The 17,392-nt window shown below is 38.9% G+C and overlaps 1 protein-coding gene across 8 annotated transcripts in view; it reads left to right on the top strand.

Annotated features, from left to right (window-relative positions):
- CCDC158 (coiled-coil domain containing 158) overlaps positions 1-17,392 on the top strand; it is a 108,842-nt gene that overhangs the window by 42,040 nt on the left and 49,410 nt on the right. For all 8 annotated transcript variants that reach the window (XR_008678990.2, XM_019024965.4, XM_063705325.1 and 5 more), the window contains 4 exons: positions 399-513; positions 8,307-8,426; positions 10,220-10,417; positions 12,073-12,555. Coding sequence is in view for 7 of the 8 variants with exons in the window: in XM_019024965.4 (XP_018880510.3) it covers positions 399-513; positions 8,307-8,426; positions 10,220-10,417; positions 12,073-12,555 (916 nt within the window). In the remaining variant the exon portion in view is untranslated. The remainder of the gene's footprint in view (positions 1-398; positions 514-8,306; positions 8,427-10,219; positions 10,418-12,072; positions 12,556-17,392) is intronic.

Genomic DNA, 17,392 nt, shown 5'->3' with positions numbered 1-17,392 from the left:
ATGAGATTTGGGTGGGGACACAGAGCCAAACCGTGTGTGTGTGTGTGTGTGTGTGTGTGTAATATATATGAATATATATAAGTAAAATGTATGCATATGTGTAGAAATAATTTTATTTGAGTTGTATGTTAAAACTTTTTATATGGACATTTTCTATCATATACAAAAGTAGAGAGAAAATAGTGTAATGCACTCCCATACAGCTGTCACCCAGCTTCAGCAGTTTACAACATATTTGAGGTGAAACTTTTGAGAGTCAGTTTTGGAAAATAAAAGACTTTGGCTTAATAATGCCATATAAAATAACTAGTGTTAGTGTCAAAAAGCTAGAATACTCAGGTGTTACTCTTATTCTTAGTTTGCTATTTGCACTTATTCCCCTTCTAAACTCTTCTTAGAGAGCAAGCAAGAAACCAAAACTCTATGTATATGCGTCAGCTCAGCGATCTGGAATCTACCGTTTCTCAGCTACGTTCTGAATTAAGGGAAGCCAAAAGGATGTATGAAGACAAGGTGAGTTTAGGTTTTGCTGTTCTGTTTCTAGAGACTTTAATATCCAGAATCAATATTATATTAGTAATAGTTTATTTGAAAATAAGTAATCAAAGTAATTTCAACTTAAAAGCAGTTTATAAGCTGGAGTAAGAGCATGCTAAATTATATTTTAAACTATTTATAAACTATTTTTATTTAAATTGTATACTCTGATTCATTCTTAGCAAAACATTTTTTGCATAGTTGAAGTGAGTTTCTAAAAAATGCATTAAAAAATGAGACCATCTTAATTATTTTTACTTAGCTAAACTTTAGCAAATACTTCCATACCAGCCAGATCCCCCTGCTATTCAATATTTTTGGGACCTACCTCCTCTCTTACTTCAACTCCTAACTCCTAATCATTGTGAAGCTACCAAACTGAATTAATGTTAAGATTAATTAAGTGAATTAATTACATAAAAATTAATTAGGAGGATAGTCATCTCTCATCATCATGTAATTCCTTTTAAAACCACATTAATATTTGATATTCTGTTTTTTTCTTTCACTTTCCATAGCTAAAGAGAAGCTATTCAGTATCATTGTCATCTGTTTATCCAGAGTTTAGACTTTTGTTCATTTCAACCATTTGTAAAACAGTAAGACCCTAAAAAACAAACAAGGAGCTGCCATTAAGAGGAGTGGTGGTCTTCATTCCCTGTGAGAAGGGTGATCACCCAAGGCGGCTTGCCTGGGACAGTCTCGGTTTACACCCGCTAGCCCAGTGTCCTGTTTTATGAATGCTACCTCTCATCTCCATAGTGTCCCCATTTGGAAGATAAAGTCTATATTTAGTCATCCTACCTATAAGAGACCCTTAGACAGCCAAGCAGAAACAATTTACATACAGTTCTGTCACTTGTAGTCAGTTTCTCACACCTTAGCTATTTGGAGCAGTAGGTTAGAAGAAACAGAGTATAAGGAAGCCGCCATACTCCCTTTATAAAATGAAACCAATTCTATAGGGTAACAGTACATGGAGGAAAGCTCCATATATTGCAGCACGAATTCTTCCAGACATTTGCCCTTCTTTGGGCACCCCATTTTAATTACCGCTATCACTCCAGCCGGCCACAGGAGGGGGCTGTTTCTACTTGGTTCGCGCATGGAAATAAGATACCTCAACATTTATCAAAGCTAAGATAAGGATGGAATTTAGACAGGACTTTACTAAAGTCTAAGCCATAGAGAGTAACATGAAACTGTATAATCTCAGTTATAGATGTGGGTCCTTTACAGCAGTGTCTTCCAAATATTTTCCATTGCTACTCACAGTAAGAAATATAGTTCATCTTATGATCCAACACACATGCAACTGAAGCAAGATTCATAAAACAATATTTACTCCTATTACATGTGATGCCAGCTATTTTCTGTTCTCTTCAGATGCTTATTTGAAGCTCACTAAATTGATTTCATAATTTATTGGGGGGTTGCGTTTGAATAACACTGCCTCCTTTTGTAAACCTCCTTGCATAACCCTTAACCTAAATCCTTGTGGCAATGTTATTTCAACCAGTGCCACCTCTGAGCAACCTTAAGGGACCTTAGACTGCTTAAAGGGTACACTCAACAAACAAAAGGTCAGAGAGGAACACACGCTTTTCTCTGCCTCTCTGAAGCCTGCTTTTTATGTTCTAGTTTCTTTTCTCAGGACTAGCTTTTCCCCTGATGATTTATAGCAGGAATGTCCACCCCAGTCTGGGCAGACCAAGCCTATACCAAAAGGTCATGACCGCACCCTGCAGACAACAGCAGGAGGGGCTGATTTTAGTGCACCATGAGGTGGGAGGGTGCTTTTTCACTTGGGTCTAGTGGAGGTAGGCACTCTGGCAGAAGTGAGAGCTGACAATCTGACAATGAGAGAGGAAATAAGAGAGCTGTTGTGTCACAGTCCAATATAATAATGCATATTCATGAATAATCACAAATCATTTTGGAAAGATTAAGTACTCATTGTCTATTGACAAACTTTTTGAAAAGCCGCAAAGTACTAAATAAAGCTCAACTCACCTGTGGTTTCTTACATGATTGGTAACTGCTATAGCTTTCCATTATACTATTGTTTGGAAAAATTATCCTTTCAGAAGCCTCACCCATTGTTTGCTAATTTGCATTTGGTCCAATATACAGTATCATGCTGGTTTGGACATATTGGGAAATTTTTTCACAAATACTGAAATATCCATCTAAAATGTATAAAAAATTTCTAAGTTTTTATAAGCATTTAAATCTTTGGCATTGTAGAAGCACGAGATCCAGATGAATGACTGCAAGCTTTTTACGTGAATGTTTTGGGGTCATATAGATACAAACATGATATTAGAATCATTCTCTTATTTTGCTCTAATGTAAATAGTGGCTGAGCAAGAATTTTGACAGTCTTAAATAGTAAATAGCTAATGGAAATAAGGAGGGCATATCAGCTTCATTAGTTTTAATAAATCACTGAGATTTATAATACACCACAGTGACCCTAAATAGAGTTGGCACCTAGTTGATGGTTAACTAGACTGTCTTAACAGTAACTCCCTTTGGTTTGGTCAGGGAGCACTTAGAGATGACTGCCATGTACATATAGCTAAGTACACTCTGGCCTAAGGTGACATTAATTACATGGTGTAGCTGAGCAAGGAAAATCAAACAAGTTAATAACAAGGATTTCACTTGGGATCATAAAAAATTGTATTGTTATAAAATGTTTTTGTTATAATGAATTGAATATAAAATCTAAAAACACAAATTATTCTGCTTTATTTTTCATTTTCATATGACTTGGCATTGCTAAAGCCTATTAAAACCTTAAAATCTGTTTTTTCTCTGTTGCTTCAGTGCATATTTCAGTATATACCATTCAAATAACAACAAGGAAAAATATCAAAGGACATAATACATAAAAGCTGTGATTAAAAGTGAGATTCATGGCCAGGTGCAGTGGCTTACACCCATAATCCCTGCACTTTCGAAGGCTGAGACAGAAGGATTACCTGAGCCTAGGAGCTTGAGACAAGCCTGGGCAACATAGTGGGACTCTGTCTCTACAAAAATAAAAACAAAAATAAAAAGTTAGCTGGGCACGGTAGTGTGCGCCTGTAGTTCTCGCTACTAGAAAGGCTAAGATGGGAGGATAGCTTGAGGCTGAGAGATTGAGGCTGCAATGAGCCATGATCACACCACTCACTTTAGCCTGGGCAATAGAGGGTGACCCTGTCTCAGAAAAAAAAAAAAAAAGTGAGATTTGTGTGAAAGGAAACTAATAAAGGTGTGTTGATATTAAACATCAACATGTTTTATGAGGGGCAGTATTAGTGTTTTCTCCCAAGGTCAGATTTCTTCATTTTAAAAAGTGTTTTCATTTTTAAAAATTGATGACATGACAGGTCTAAACAAAACTTTTCCAACTAGAATGCATAAATTAAGAGAAAACTTGTTTTGGAAGTTAATATTTCTCTTCAGATTAACACAGTTATTTTATGCTGGTGAACATAGAAATTGTACTTCAAAAAAATGTGAGATATAGCTTTCGTAGCTTACAAAAGTGTTTTACTGTAATGCTGTTTTCTATTCTTCTCTTTCCATTTTAGGAGAACCTCCAGAATTCCCCTTTACGAATTTGGACCAGTAGAAGCTGTCACTATTGGCTCTGTAGATTTGGCTTTACTCTTAACTTTCGCTTTTTTGACAACAAAAATATCTCATGATGTTGATTCAGCGTTTATTTTTACTACTTTGAAAGCAGTTGGGGCTGAATTTTGTATTAAAAAAGTGATGATTTAGTAGCACTGGCTGGAGCTATATACTGTGCAGGAAGATTCTGTGCAAACCTCTGCATAGTTCTGCCAATGCACCGCCATGCTGGCCTGTAGCATCCCTTATTATTCCATAGCTGTGTCTTTTTGAGCACAGAAAAACAGAAAACACCACCACCAACAGACAAACCAAACCTCGTGTGATTTGATATGATTGGCAATATCTTTAAAATCAATGTGAGATTAGAATGAAATCCCAATACTCATTTGTCCAGTGATCCAAACCAAAAAGTGCATTCATAGATGGTGAAAGGGAAAACCAGTGCTACTACATAAAAATAAAAGAAAAAGAAAAAATCTTTAATACATCTCAGATGTCGATATTTATTCTGGATATTTTAAAAGGCTTTTCTTTATAGTGTTTTTTACAGCTGTTTATATCAACTCAGCTGCTACTTCAATGGTTTTCCCTTTCACTCTCTATTTATCTTTTTGATTGATTAATATAAATGTTTTTACCCTAAAAAGTGAAAGGTAAAAGCAGACCTATAGCAGCTGAGTCAGTACTGACAACTACAAAACAAATGTTCCTGCAGGGGGCTGGAGGAACTTCTTATACTTAATAGACAGATGGAAAGATAAGACTTGGCTCGTTTCTTTTTCTTTCTTTTTTTAATTTGGTCTCATGTCAAGTTTGATGTTATGAAATGATTATCCAGAAGTTTTTTTTTTTTTAAGTGAAAGCAGACAAAAGAGAAAATCTTAATTTAAGCTTTTAAAGCATATATACAAATTATTTTCTTTGCTCAAGGATAGAAATGGTTTATGCCAGGCTAGGAGTAGAAAGCATTTATTTTAATCATATGATTAATTCAAATAAGAAATGTTCTTGTTAAATTTATAGCTCAAAAGACAGGTGGAGAATAAATTGTTTCAGCTTTATTAATACTGTTCTTGTGGAATAAAGTATTAGAATTGAAAGGAACATGAGAGATCATCTAGAATACTCTTTCCAATTACAGATGAAAAAAATGGAAACACAGGGAAGTTATGTAACAGAAACTAGACAAGAACCTAAGGTGTTTGGCTCTTCGCCTGATCATATTGCCTCTCGGATCATGTTCATGTACCCATTCCTTGCCAGGCAAACATAACTGTGTAACAGTAAAGTTTGTGGTTCTTCCCCTTACTGTATTTACTAAGTGTGTACTGATTTAGTCTTTCCTGATAATAACAAAAGTGAAGAGATTTTATCAATTGATATTGTTCATTCATTTTTCTTAGGAAGTAACCTGTGTTACAGAGCTTGCATTTTTATGGGACTTTTTCATTTCTTTTCCTGTATATGCCCCAAAAGGAGCACAAGAAGTACTTTTTTGTTTTTTTTAAGAGAGTGTCTCACTCTGTTGCCAAGGCTGGAGTGCAGTGGCACGATCATGACTCATTACAGCTTCAAACTCCCAGGCTCAAGCGATCCTCTCACCTCAGCCTCCTGACTAGCCAGAACTACAGGCATGCACCACCATGCCAGGCTAATTTTATTTTTATTTTTGTAGAGATGGGGTCTCACTATGCTGCCCAGGCTGGTCTCGAACTCCTGGCCTGAAGTGATCCTCCCACCTCAGTCTCCTGGAAAGTACTTCTTTATTAGATTAATAGAGTCTAGGAATACATTTTAGACAGGGATCTAATATTTTATGTGTACTTAATTCTGGTGAAATACTTTTTATACATAGCATGCAGCCAGATACAAAGTCAGTTTAGGAATATAGCCAATATAAATATTAAAGTCTATACTCTGATTTCTGTAGGTAAATGGGAAACTGATAGTCCTATATTAGTACTTTCTTAGTCATATATGTATATGTGGATATATATATATATAACTTCTATTCCTTATGATTATTATTAAAGAGAGACGTGTGTATGTATGTATAGATAATATAATTCAATATGTGTGGAATAAGTGAAGATCTTTAAAAATAAATAGTAAATAGTAAAACTAGAAAGTTCTCAAGAAAAAGTTAGTCTTAGTCATATGTTCTCTAGTTAAGAAAGTTTTATCATAGTACATCATCCAAACCAGGTTTTATTATTGACAGTAGATTGGAAACCTACTAAATAGCCACCTTAAAGCTAAGAAGGAATATGCAGCATTTATGCAGACATGAAAGATTTCCTATTACTAGAAAGTAGATGATAAAATAGTAATGTAGATACCTACTTAAAGTTAAGATATCACCATATAACTAAGTATCAACACGTTCTCATTGTTTTAATATCTTATTATTTAAGTTATGATATTGTGTGGCTCAGCTAAAATCTAAACCCTTAGTCTCCACAGTCTGAGATCGTAGCCTCTTAGCATACACTGAACCTAGACATAAAGAACTATAGAGGCCGGGCGTGGTGGCTCACGCCTGTAATCCCAGCACTTTGGGAGGCTGAGGCGGGTGGATCACCTGAGGTCAGGAGTTCGAGACCATCCTGGCCAACATGGCGAACGAAACCCCATCTCTACTAAAAACACAAAAATTAGCTGGCCATGGTGGCGGGCACCTATAATCCCAGCTACTTGGGAGGCTGAGGCAGGAGAGTCATTTGAACCCAGGAGGCGGAGGTTGCAGTGAGCCGAGGTCGTGCCATTGCACTCCAGCCTGGGCGACAGGGCGAGATTCCATTTCAAAAAAAAAAAAGAACTATAGAAACGCTATTAACAGTGATGCACTTTATGGCGTGTGTCATAGAAATGCATATTCAAACAGATCAAACAGCTGCCTTGTCAGAATAAAATGCACTTTAACATCCTCTAAAATTGGTACTTTTATTCCCATTTTATATTAATAGTTGAACAAAATGAGGGTTAGAATGGTTAAATAAATTGTCCTACTGTAAATATAAATATATATAAATTCATCCTTTAAAAAAGTAGTGGCTATAAAATAATGACAATAGCTAATAACTTGTTACCATTCATTCTTTTATATTCAATGCCTTTTATTACCGAAACTTTGATATTCTGAAGCAAAATAGCTCTTCTAAGTACAATACAGTTCATTTATTTAGGCTCTGCAGCATGTTATTTATGCCATATCAAGCTTCCTTTTTTTGAAACAGTTTTGCTCTGTCACCCAGGCTGGAGTGCAGGGACGCAATCATGGCTCACTGCAGCCTTAACCACCCAGTCTCAAGCAGTCTTCCCACTTCAGCCTCCCAAGTAGCTGGGACCCCAGGTGTGCACCACCATGGCCAGCTAACCTTTAAAAAAATATTTTTTGTAGCGATGGGGTCTCCCTATGTTGCCTAGGTTGGTCTTGAACTCCTGGGCTCAAGGGATCCTCCTGCCTTGGCCTCCCAAAGAATTACAGGCATGGGCCATTGTGCCAACCCTCAAGCTTTCTTAAATACCAAATTATAGAACATGTCTTCACAGAAGATAAATCTTGAATAGTATGAAAACAGGAGACAGATGTATTACAGGCAATTCCCAAATTCAACAGTACTAAATATTTCATTTTGTCTAATTTCCCTGGCTAAACTCAGCATAGATTTTCTTTAAAAAAAAAAAAAAAACTTTACAAGACACATCACAATACACTTTTTTTTTTTTTTTTTTTGGAGATGTAGTTTCACTTTTGTCACCCAGGCTGAAGTGCAATGGCGCGATCTTGACTCACTGCAACCTCTGCCTCCCGGGTCCAAGCGATTCTCTTGTCTCAGCCTCCCAAGTAGCTGGGATTACAGGCGCCCACTACCACACCTGGCCAATTTTTGTATTTTTAGTAGAGACGGGGTTTTGCCATGTTGGCCAGGCTGGTCTCAAAATCCTGACCTCAGGTGATCCACCCGCCTCGGCCTCCCAAAGTGCTGGGATTACAGGCATAAGCCACTGCACCCAGCCTCACAACGAACTTTTATTTTTGTTCTCAAAATAATACCATTTGTTTTCCAAAGTCTATATTTATTTTATATTACCCACTGTCATAATCAGACACTGTTCAATTTGTACTTTCCTTTCAGACAGAAGAGCTGGAAAAGCAGTTAGTCCTTGCCAACTCAGAGCTAACTGAAGCCCGGACAGAGCGTGATCAATTCAGTCAGGAATCTGGAAATTTAGATGATCAACTTCAAAAGCTGTTGGTAAGATTATGCTTTAAAATATGAATAAGACTAATTCTGGGAAGTTTTTCACCAAAATATATCACAAAACTCGTTTCCTTTATAAAATTACAAATTTACAAAATATTTGTGCATACGTGCAATAGATTATTTTAGACACAATTCAAGTTTTGCATATAAAATATGATATTCTGTATACTTAACTTTTTTCTTAAGGAGAGCTATTACAGTATTAGGTGAAGGAGATCTTGACATAGCCATAGTCTTTCAAATAGATACCATATTCCATTAAATTGAAGTAGTGTTACACGTTCATTTTAAGGCCAAATAACATTCAGAACACATAAAAATTGTGTATATAGAAATTTGGAATGGACGGTTAGGTGAAGTTGTTTTAAAAGAAAAGGACAGTATGATTGTGCTCATAATGAAGCAACTCTGTCCTCTGTTAGAGGAACTATAGGATGAGAAATTTAGGAAAGGAAATGTTTGGAATCCCCTTTTGCGGTATTAGTGGTATAACAGAATAAATTTCTCGGCTTACCAAACCCCATTCCAGGGAATGGTGTTCTTTACTGGTAAAGCCATCCTTTGCAGGCTGACAAGGGTTTGATGAGCTAAGGTAAGGATAGAACTGAGAGCTGTGTAGAGAAGCTCTTAATCTTGGCATAATTCTTCAGTTCTTTACCTAACATTTGCATGTTTTTCAGTGTTCTCCTATCTAATTTGAAAATCTTGGAGACTGAATGTCTGAAAGATCCTCAAACCTGGCCTCCCTTTTCATTCTTACCATCACCACCTCTCGTTCAACCCCTCATTACTCATCGCCTGAAGCATGGCAGTCTCCTTACTGATGTTCCCAACTCCAGTTTTTCTCCTCTTCACTCCTTCCTGTAAAGGGCTGCCGCATACATCTCTCTAAAATATAGCTCCGATGATGTCACTGTTCAACTCAAAATTACTTTCTCCGTAAAGTCAGACACCCTCCCTTTCAATACTGTTCATGATCCATCACCCTGCTAACCTTTCCAATCCTTTCTCTCTACCCGGACCCAGTGCACCAAGCAAACACACAAGCCCCTTTCCTGTCCCTTCTTCCTAATCTCTACATCTTCAGGTCTAACTCAAATACTATCCTGAAGCATTTTGATCCCTTTAGTGAGATTCTGTCTGCTATTCCTTATCTTTGTCCCTTTAATGAAAAACCACTCCCAGTTACTTATGTCTATGTCTTAACTTTCTCTTGGATCCTAAGTCATTTGAGTGTAGATATATCTTTGTTTTTACTAGTCTGACTAGAGTTTTTGCTCCTATTCAACACTATGTATTTTTTAAGTGACTGAAAAGGGAGGTAATTCTATTCACAGCCCAGATGCTACTCCAATTCCAGTACCAGCCACTATTCTGCCATCTCTCCTTTACTTATCATTTTTCCTTTACTTATCATTTTTCCTTTATGCTTTTGAGCATTTCTTTATTATAGGAGCATACTTGATGTGAGACATAATGTGTTTCTTAGAAAATGCAAGACTTAAAAACAGGATGACTTTTAAAATCTACTGTATTTTCCTTTTCATTGTATATTATTTGAGGTCTAGTCCCTCGAGATAGACTAGTAATGCTAGAAATTTTAAGCAAAATGTTAACTTATTTTTCTTGGAAATAATTGCTCTTAAGCCATTAAAAAGGAATCAGATTCCAAAATCAAAGGTGTCTGAAATCACATAAAAACTCCAAATATGATATAAAGACAATATGTTTTATCTTAATTATTTAATAACAGGGAGGAAAAAAGCATTCCTCTCTTATTTTAGGCTGATCTACACAAAAGGGAGAAGGAGCTGAGTCTGGAGAAGGAGCAGAATAAGCGTCTGTGGGACCGAGACACAGGCAACAGCATCACCATTGACCACCTGCGGCGGGAACTGGACAACCGGAACATGGAGGTGCAGCGCCTGGAAGCCCTGCTCAAGGCCTTGAAGAGCGAGTGTCAGGGCCAGATGGAGCGGCAGGTCAGTGCCTGCACAGGCTGTGCCATCGCCAAACAATCTCCTCTGGGGAAAATAAATATTTTATGTCTAAATAGAGCTTTTTATTTTTAACATATATGGACCTAAAATGGCTCCTAAAATAAAGCTATGGATTCTGTGAGCAATTTATGAAAACCTGATACTTATTTTTCATTTTATTTCATTTTTTGTTTATTTATTTATTTATTTATTTTTAGATGGCGTCTCCCTCTGTCACCCAGGCTGGAGTGCAGTGGCGCGATCTCGGCTCACTGCAACCTCCACCTCCCGGATTCAAGCAATTCTCCTACCTCAGCCTCCCAAGTAGCTGGGATTACAGGCGTGTGCCACCATGCCCAGCTAATTTTTTGTAGTTTTAGTAGAGATGGGGTTTCACCATGTTAGCCAGGATGGTCTCGATCTCATGACCTCATGATCTGCCCGCCTCGGCCTCCCAACGTGCTGAGATTACAGGTGTGAGCCACTGCGCCCGGCCTATATATAGACACTAATTAAACTAAATGTGTCAAGCTTTATCTCACTTGTACATTGTTAAAGAACTAAACTCCTATCCCATTGCCTTTTCACTTTTACCTAAAAATTGGTAACCTAATAATTGCTTATTTCTGCCGCAGAGAAGCATCAAATTATTGGGCAGCCTGAGGAGCAACAGGGTTGAAGGTTTCTAACAGATTTTTTTTGCTTTATTTTTCTCCCAAAAGAGACTTGCCTCTCTTTCCCCGAGTCTCATCACTGGTTGAGACTGATGAGTGCATTCCATTCCAGTGCACCCTCCAATAGCAAAACGTGGACTGCCTTCTTAATAGCAGTGTACTTTCTGTGCTAGGAAGACATGGTTCTAATGCCAGTTACTGCCACAGGGACATAAAAAGCATCCCACAAAAGTGTAAGCTTCTCAGAATGTGAAAGCAAACCAAGGGACTGGTCTTGGCTTAGACCCAGGCAAAGCCATTAACCTACTCTCTGGCTTAACCTGGGCAAGAAGAAAGATGAAAGGACCAACTGGAAGTTAGAATTTTCAGCTTTTCCAAACAAGGATCAGAGAATATGAATGTGTGTGTGGATAAAAGCCATTATTCATTTTTTTCCTCAGAGGTAGAATTAAAGGTAAAGTTGGAGGGAAATTAAAAATAAGGGGTAGTTATTGTAAATTCCGCCACCCTTCCCCCCATTGCCAGGGTTATCTTAATCTAAATCAGTACAGAAAACATCCACAGAGGAAACTTCCCAAGACTGCACTCTAGAACACCGTCGTGGAGGAGCGTTATTATTTAATTAAGCCCTCTCCACCTTGGTCTAATTAGCATATGTCAGTCTTACATATGTTATAAGAGCTAGAGTTCTGACAGCGAAATGATTGAGTTAATTTAACTAGACATGGCTGGGTACAGTGGCTCATCCCTGAAATCCCAGCACTTTGGGAGGCCGAAGCAGGAGATCATTTGAGGCTGGGAATTTGAGAAGACCAACATAGGGAACACAGTGAGACCCTCATCTCTTAAAAAAAAAAAAAAAAAAAGATCTTACTAAACATTGCCTAATTCATGATTTCATGCTTTTAAGTTAACTTGTATCTCTTGAGGTTGCCTATACCTATCCTCCCAAATCTATGAAATTCTCTTTTCTTTAACAATCAGATGGCAGCAATTCAAGGAAAGAATGAAAGTCTAGAAAAAGTATCCTCCTTGACTGCTCAGCTTGAATCCACCAAAGAGATGCTGCGCAAAGTAGTAGAAGAGTTGACAGCCAAGAAAATGACTCTGGAGAGCTCAGAGAGGACAATATCAGACCTGACAACTTCTCTCCAGGAAAAAGAGAGAGCCATCGAGGCTACCAATGCAGAGATCACAAAGCTCCGCTCCCGGGTGGACTTGAAATTGCAGGAGCTGCAACACTTGAAAAATGAAGGGGATCATCTCAGAAATGTGCAGACAGAATGCGAGGCCCTCAAACTGCAGATGACAGAGAAGGACAAGGTGATCGAGATTCTGCGACAGCAGATTGAGAACATGACACAGCTGGTGGGCCAGCATGGACGAACTGCTGGAGCTATGCAAGTAGAAAAAGCTCAACTGGAGAAAGAAATTAATGATAGGCGGATGGAACTAAAGGAACTTAAGGTCTGTAGAGTTTTTTTGTGATTTAACTTCTGAAATATCATTTCTTTTATTAGCAGGTATGACCTGCACTGAAAAGTGGTTCTTGGTATCTGTGGACACTCTGAAACTGTTGGAAGGTGTTTGTTTCTATGTGTATATGCGTGTTTTTGTGAGAAAGGATAAATACTTTTATCAGATTACAGAAGGAATGGATGACTCGAAAATGGCTCAAAATCACGGGTACAAAAGAAAAAAGATCAGAAAATCTATGAAGTCTTTCCTGATACCACAGGAAAGTATTTTCTCCCTCTTCAGACAGACCTAAATTTGAACCCCGTCTCTCACTACTTAGTTACAGTGAAACATTGGACTGTTTGCTGAATCTTGGCTTCGATATCTGATAAACAAAACCAAACCAAAAAGTAAACAAAACAAAAAACTCCCAACAACCTGTTGGGTTACTGTGAGGCTTAAATCAGAAAGTATATATCAAGGAATGAGCCTATTAATAGTTTCTGGCTATTTAATAATTTAAAATTTAAGTAACTTAATAATTTAAAATTTAATAAATATTAGTTTCTTTCCCCTGTTTTGGTCTCCTTCTGAACTTTCTCATACTTTATTTGTACCTGTTAAAACCTGGTTCACATTCTATATTGCCGTGTGTGTGTGTGTGTGTGTGTGTGTGTGTGTGTGTGTGTTTATGTAGCGGTGTCTCCTTTTCCCTACAAGATTGTAGACTTCTTCAACCAGGGTACACATCTTATTAGCCTTTGTACCTCCTGCCCCATATTTTTGTGCCTTGCACCCAGAAGGTGCTCGATAAATACTTATCAAAATTTAACACAACTTAATGGGTTTTTTAAAAAAATTGATTTCATAGGATTAATGTCACCTTTATCTCTGACTTGGTGAGTAGTAGGAGACAAATCACATATACTGTAGATGCTTCAGTTTCCTCCTTCTAAAAATAGGGCCAGCAATAGATAATTATCCATCTTATGGAAATAAACAAGTTCATTGCATTAAAAAATAGAATTTTCTATTGCTTAAGTTTTTACCTGATTATATACATTTTTAAATGGCCAAACTCACCATGAAAAGGGATATAGAAAGGATTCTCAATGGCCAGCCCTACAATGAAACCCTTAGAACAGGTGTGATGCAGGGCAGAGCATATCAGAGGAGAAAGGATGGTCGTTCTACCTTGCTTAGGAAGATCACTAGTGGATTGCTAGTGTGTTAAGGTTCTAAACAGGAGAATCCCACTCTTATACTCTAAAACTTAAATCAATTTAATCCTCACAAAACCTTATGAGGGAGGCACTATTATTATCCCATTTTACAGCTGAGGAAACTGAGACACAGAGAGTTTAACTTGCTGGAGAGCAGCACTACCTTGTGGTTTGAACCTAGGCAGCCTAAGTAGATGTTACTGTGCAGTGGTTCTCAGTGAGAACCGGAATCGCCTGGAGGGCTTTTTAAAGCACAGACTGCTGGCCTGCTCCCAGAGTTTCTGATTCAGTAGGTCTAGGATGGGGTGTGAGATTTGGTGTTTCTGAACAAGTTGCCAGATGACATGGATACTGCTGGTCCTGAGAGCATCCATCAGGATCTGTGTTAGTGCCTCAAAGGAATGTGGAGCTCCTGACTAGAGGGCCAGTGAAAGCTTCAGAGAGAGCTGGGAACCTGAAATGGGCAAAAACTAGGCAAAGAGAAGGAAGGATGGCATTCCAAGCCCGGGAAGAAGCCTAGTCTATAATTTAGCCTAGAGATGGTGTGGGAGACATTAAAGGTTTAGGGGTAGGAAGGAGGGGGTAACATGAAGAAGACAGTGTTGGAAGTGGATTAATCTGGCATCAGTATGCAGAAGTGGCTTGGAGAGAGTAAAACTAATTTTCAGTTCCTAAATATGGAGCTGGAGCAGCTTCAGGGAATAATTTCCTAGGTAATTAGAGTTTCACACAGACACAAAGAACATAAATAAGTTTAAAACTCAAGTCCTAATGCCACATCCACTTCCCTCTGTGATCTGGTAAGAAAAAAGGTGGGGGAATCATAGCTGTAGAGAAACCAGGTTTCTCTCCTGGTTTCTGTCCCCTCTTCAGAGTGGGTACTGCACACATTGACAGCAGAGAAGCAGAGTGACTTTTATTTCAATAACTGTGGGTCCCCAGAGCTAGACCTTTCTTAAAAACAAATAAATAATAAGACTAAGAAAGGACTGAATTCTATCAGCTGGCCTCAAGAGGTGGAACAGGAGCAGCACTCGTCCTATGTGTGTTGTGATGCCTCAGGTTGTCCCAGGGAAAGCCCTCCCCATCCCTTACTGCATGAGGCCAGCTGGATTTAGTGTGACAGTTGCCAGGAGTGGCTAGGCAGAGATCAGATAGCCCAGATTAGGGCCTTTACTGCCCAAACCCATCACAGGCGGGCAGTGAGACAAGCCTGGGGCTCCCCACCAATCCTTTTTGAACAGCCAAAAGCTTGTCATGTGGCTATATTTCAGATGTATCATTGGTCTCTACAGTTAAACTGCTGCTATAGCAGTCAAATTGCATCTGCCAGGATACTAAGGCCAGTAGGGCGATAATTTGAGGAAACAATCTGATGACCAAAGAAAGTCAATATTTTTTTCAAATGTCACTTATTTGGAAGGATCTAGGTCAGTTCTGTCCACCAGAAATACAGTGTAAGTGACATATATAATTTTAAGTTTTCTAGTAGACACATAAAAAGAAATGTGAAATTAATTTTAATAACATTTTATTTAACTCATATTCAAAATATAGTGTTTTTAATATTATAATCAATACAACAGATCACCAAGATATTTTATATTCTATTTTTATACAAAGTCTTTGAAATCTGGTGTGTATTTCACACTTACAGCACATAACTTAGATTGGCCACATTCCAGGTGCTCCAGAGTCATGTGCAGGTATTGTGTTAGACGACAGAGACCTACACCCTGGGAAGAGAGGGGTCCTTGTAGGAAGCCTTACCAACACAGATAGAGACCAGTTAGGAGGCACTGTGGCAATCCATATGCGAAGTGATGGCAGTCCAGACCTGCAGGTTGGGCAGGATTTGATCAACAATTGGGTATGAGGGGCGAGGGACAGGGAAAGACATGGCGACTTTGTGAGTTCAAACTTAGACTGGCAACATGGTAGTGCCTCTAGCAGAGAAGAGTCAGAAAGGATTGTAGGGGAAGGCCCTCTGTAAGAAGGAATAGGAATGTTTGAGTCAGAGTTTGCAGAAGCATGCCATGCTGGGGGTTTCTGACAGTTAGTTGGAAACACCGAATTAGAGTTGCCATATTCACATTCCCTACCCTAGTCAAAGGACCAGATACTTTCACCACCACAAACCACCCCAGTCTAAGCTCCCACCTCTCTCGTTTGCTCTTCCAGGTGCCTTCTCACTGGTCTCCATGCTTCTCCCCCTACCCCCACGCCAACCACTGTTTTCCTTCATACCAGAGCCAGAGTTGTATTTTTAAATTGTTACACTACATCACTCTCATACTCAAAACTGTCCAATGACTTCTTGACTCACTCACAATGCATGCTCAAGTTCTTATATTGCCTCTGAGCAACCTGATCATTCCCTTGGCCCCTCTCTGACTTCATCTCCTGCTTACCCCAAGCTCACTTCACTCCGGCCCTACTGATGTCCCTGCTGTTCCCCAGACACGTTACCTGTACGCAGAGCTCTTCCCAGACTGTCCATGCGTCTTGTCCTTATGCTCCTTGAGCATAAGGAGCATCTGCTTAGATGTTACATCATCAGAGAGGCCTTTCCTTGCCAACTGTGGCAGGGTCCCCAAGACTGACCCCAGGTTTGATGATTCCCTAGGAGGACTCGCCAGACTCAGCATATAATCATACACAAGGCTAGGATTTATTACAGTGAAAGGATACAAAGCAAAATCAGCAAAAGGAAAAGGCACATGGGGCAAAATCCAGAGAAAGCCAGGCATGAGCTTCCAAGAGCCTTCTCCGAGTAGAGTTATGCAGGACATGCTTACTTCCTACTCCACCCCCTGCCCCAGCAAGACACTGTGACAACACCTGTCAAGTGTTGCTAACCAGAGAGGCTCATTAAAGCCTCAGTGCCCGGGTTTTTATATTGGAGTTTGGTCCCATAGGCCCCTCTACCTGGCAGGTATCCAGATTCCAGGTTCCCAGAAGGAAAGCAGGGGTTCAGCATGAACACATTGTTTGCATAAACAGTTTAGGCACACTGAGCCCTCTTATTAGGGTGGTGGGAACCCTCCCAAAATCCAAGTTCCCAGATGACAGTCAAGGGCCAACCTTGTAAGCTGGCCTTTTTGAGGAGAGCACCCAAACCTGCTATGTGAACTCTTTCTGCACACCAGCTTACCTCAAGTAGCAACCCCTCCCTTGCATTCATTCTGTACCCCGCACCTGCTTTTATTATTATTCTTGCCACTTCTCTTACCTGACATATTAAATATTTGTTTGTTTTCTTCTCTTCTTACTAGAGGAGGACATGAAGACAAAGACATTGTTTTGTTTATTGCTATCCAGGGCCAGGACTAGGGTGAGGTAACTGAGGTGCCCAGGTTAGAGGCCCTCACCTAGCTGCTTCACTTGCATTACCCTAGTCATAGCCCTGCTTCTATATCCCTTTCATGTAAAATAGTTCCTGCCACAAAGAAGGTTCTTAATATGTATTTTTTGAGTGAATGGAGATAGAATAGGAATAATGAAGGGTTGTTGCAAGCAATACTAGGAATTGACATCTAAGGTTAAAAGAAAGTGAAATATTTTCCCACTTTCTATTGATGCTTTATAATAAAATACAAATTTAGTGTCCTGGGAAGTAATGA

This window comes from Gorilla gorilla, chromosome 3 (assembly GCF_029281585.2).
Source record: "Gorilla gorilla gorilla isolate KB3781 chromosome 3, NHGRI_mGorGor1-v2.1_pri, whole genome shotgun sequence".
Lineage (NCBI taxonomy): Eukaryota > Metazoa > Chordata > Mammalia > Primates > Hominidae > Gorilla > Gorilla gorilla.
This window is presented reverse-complemented; position numbering and strand designations above follow the sequence as displayed.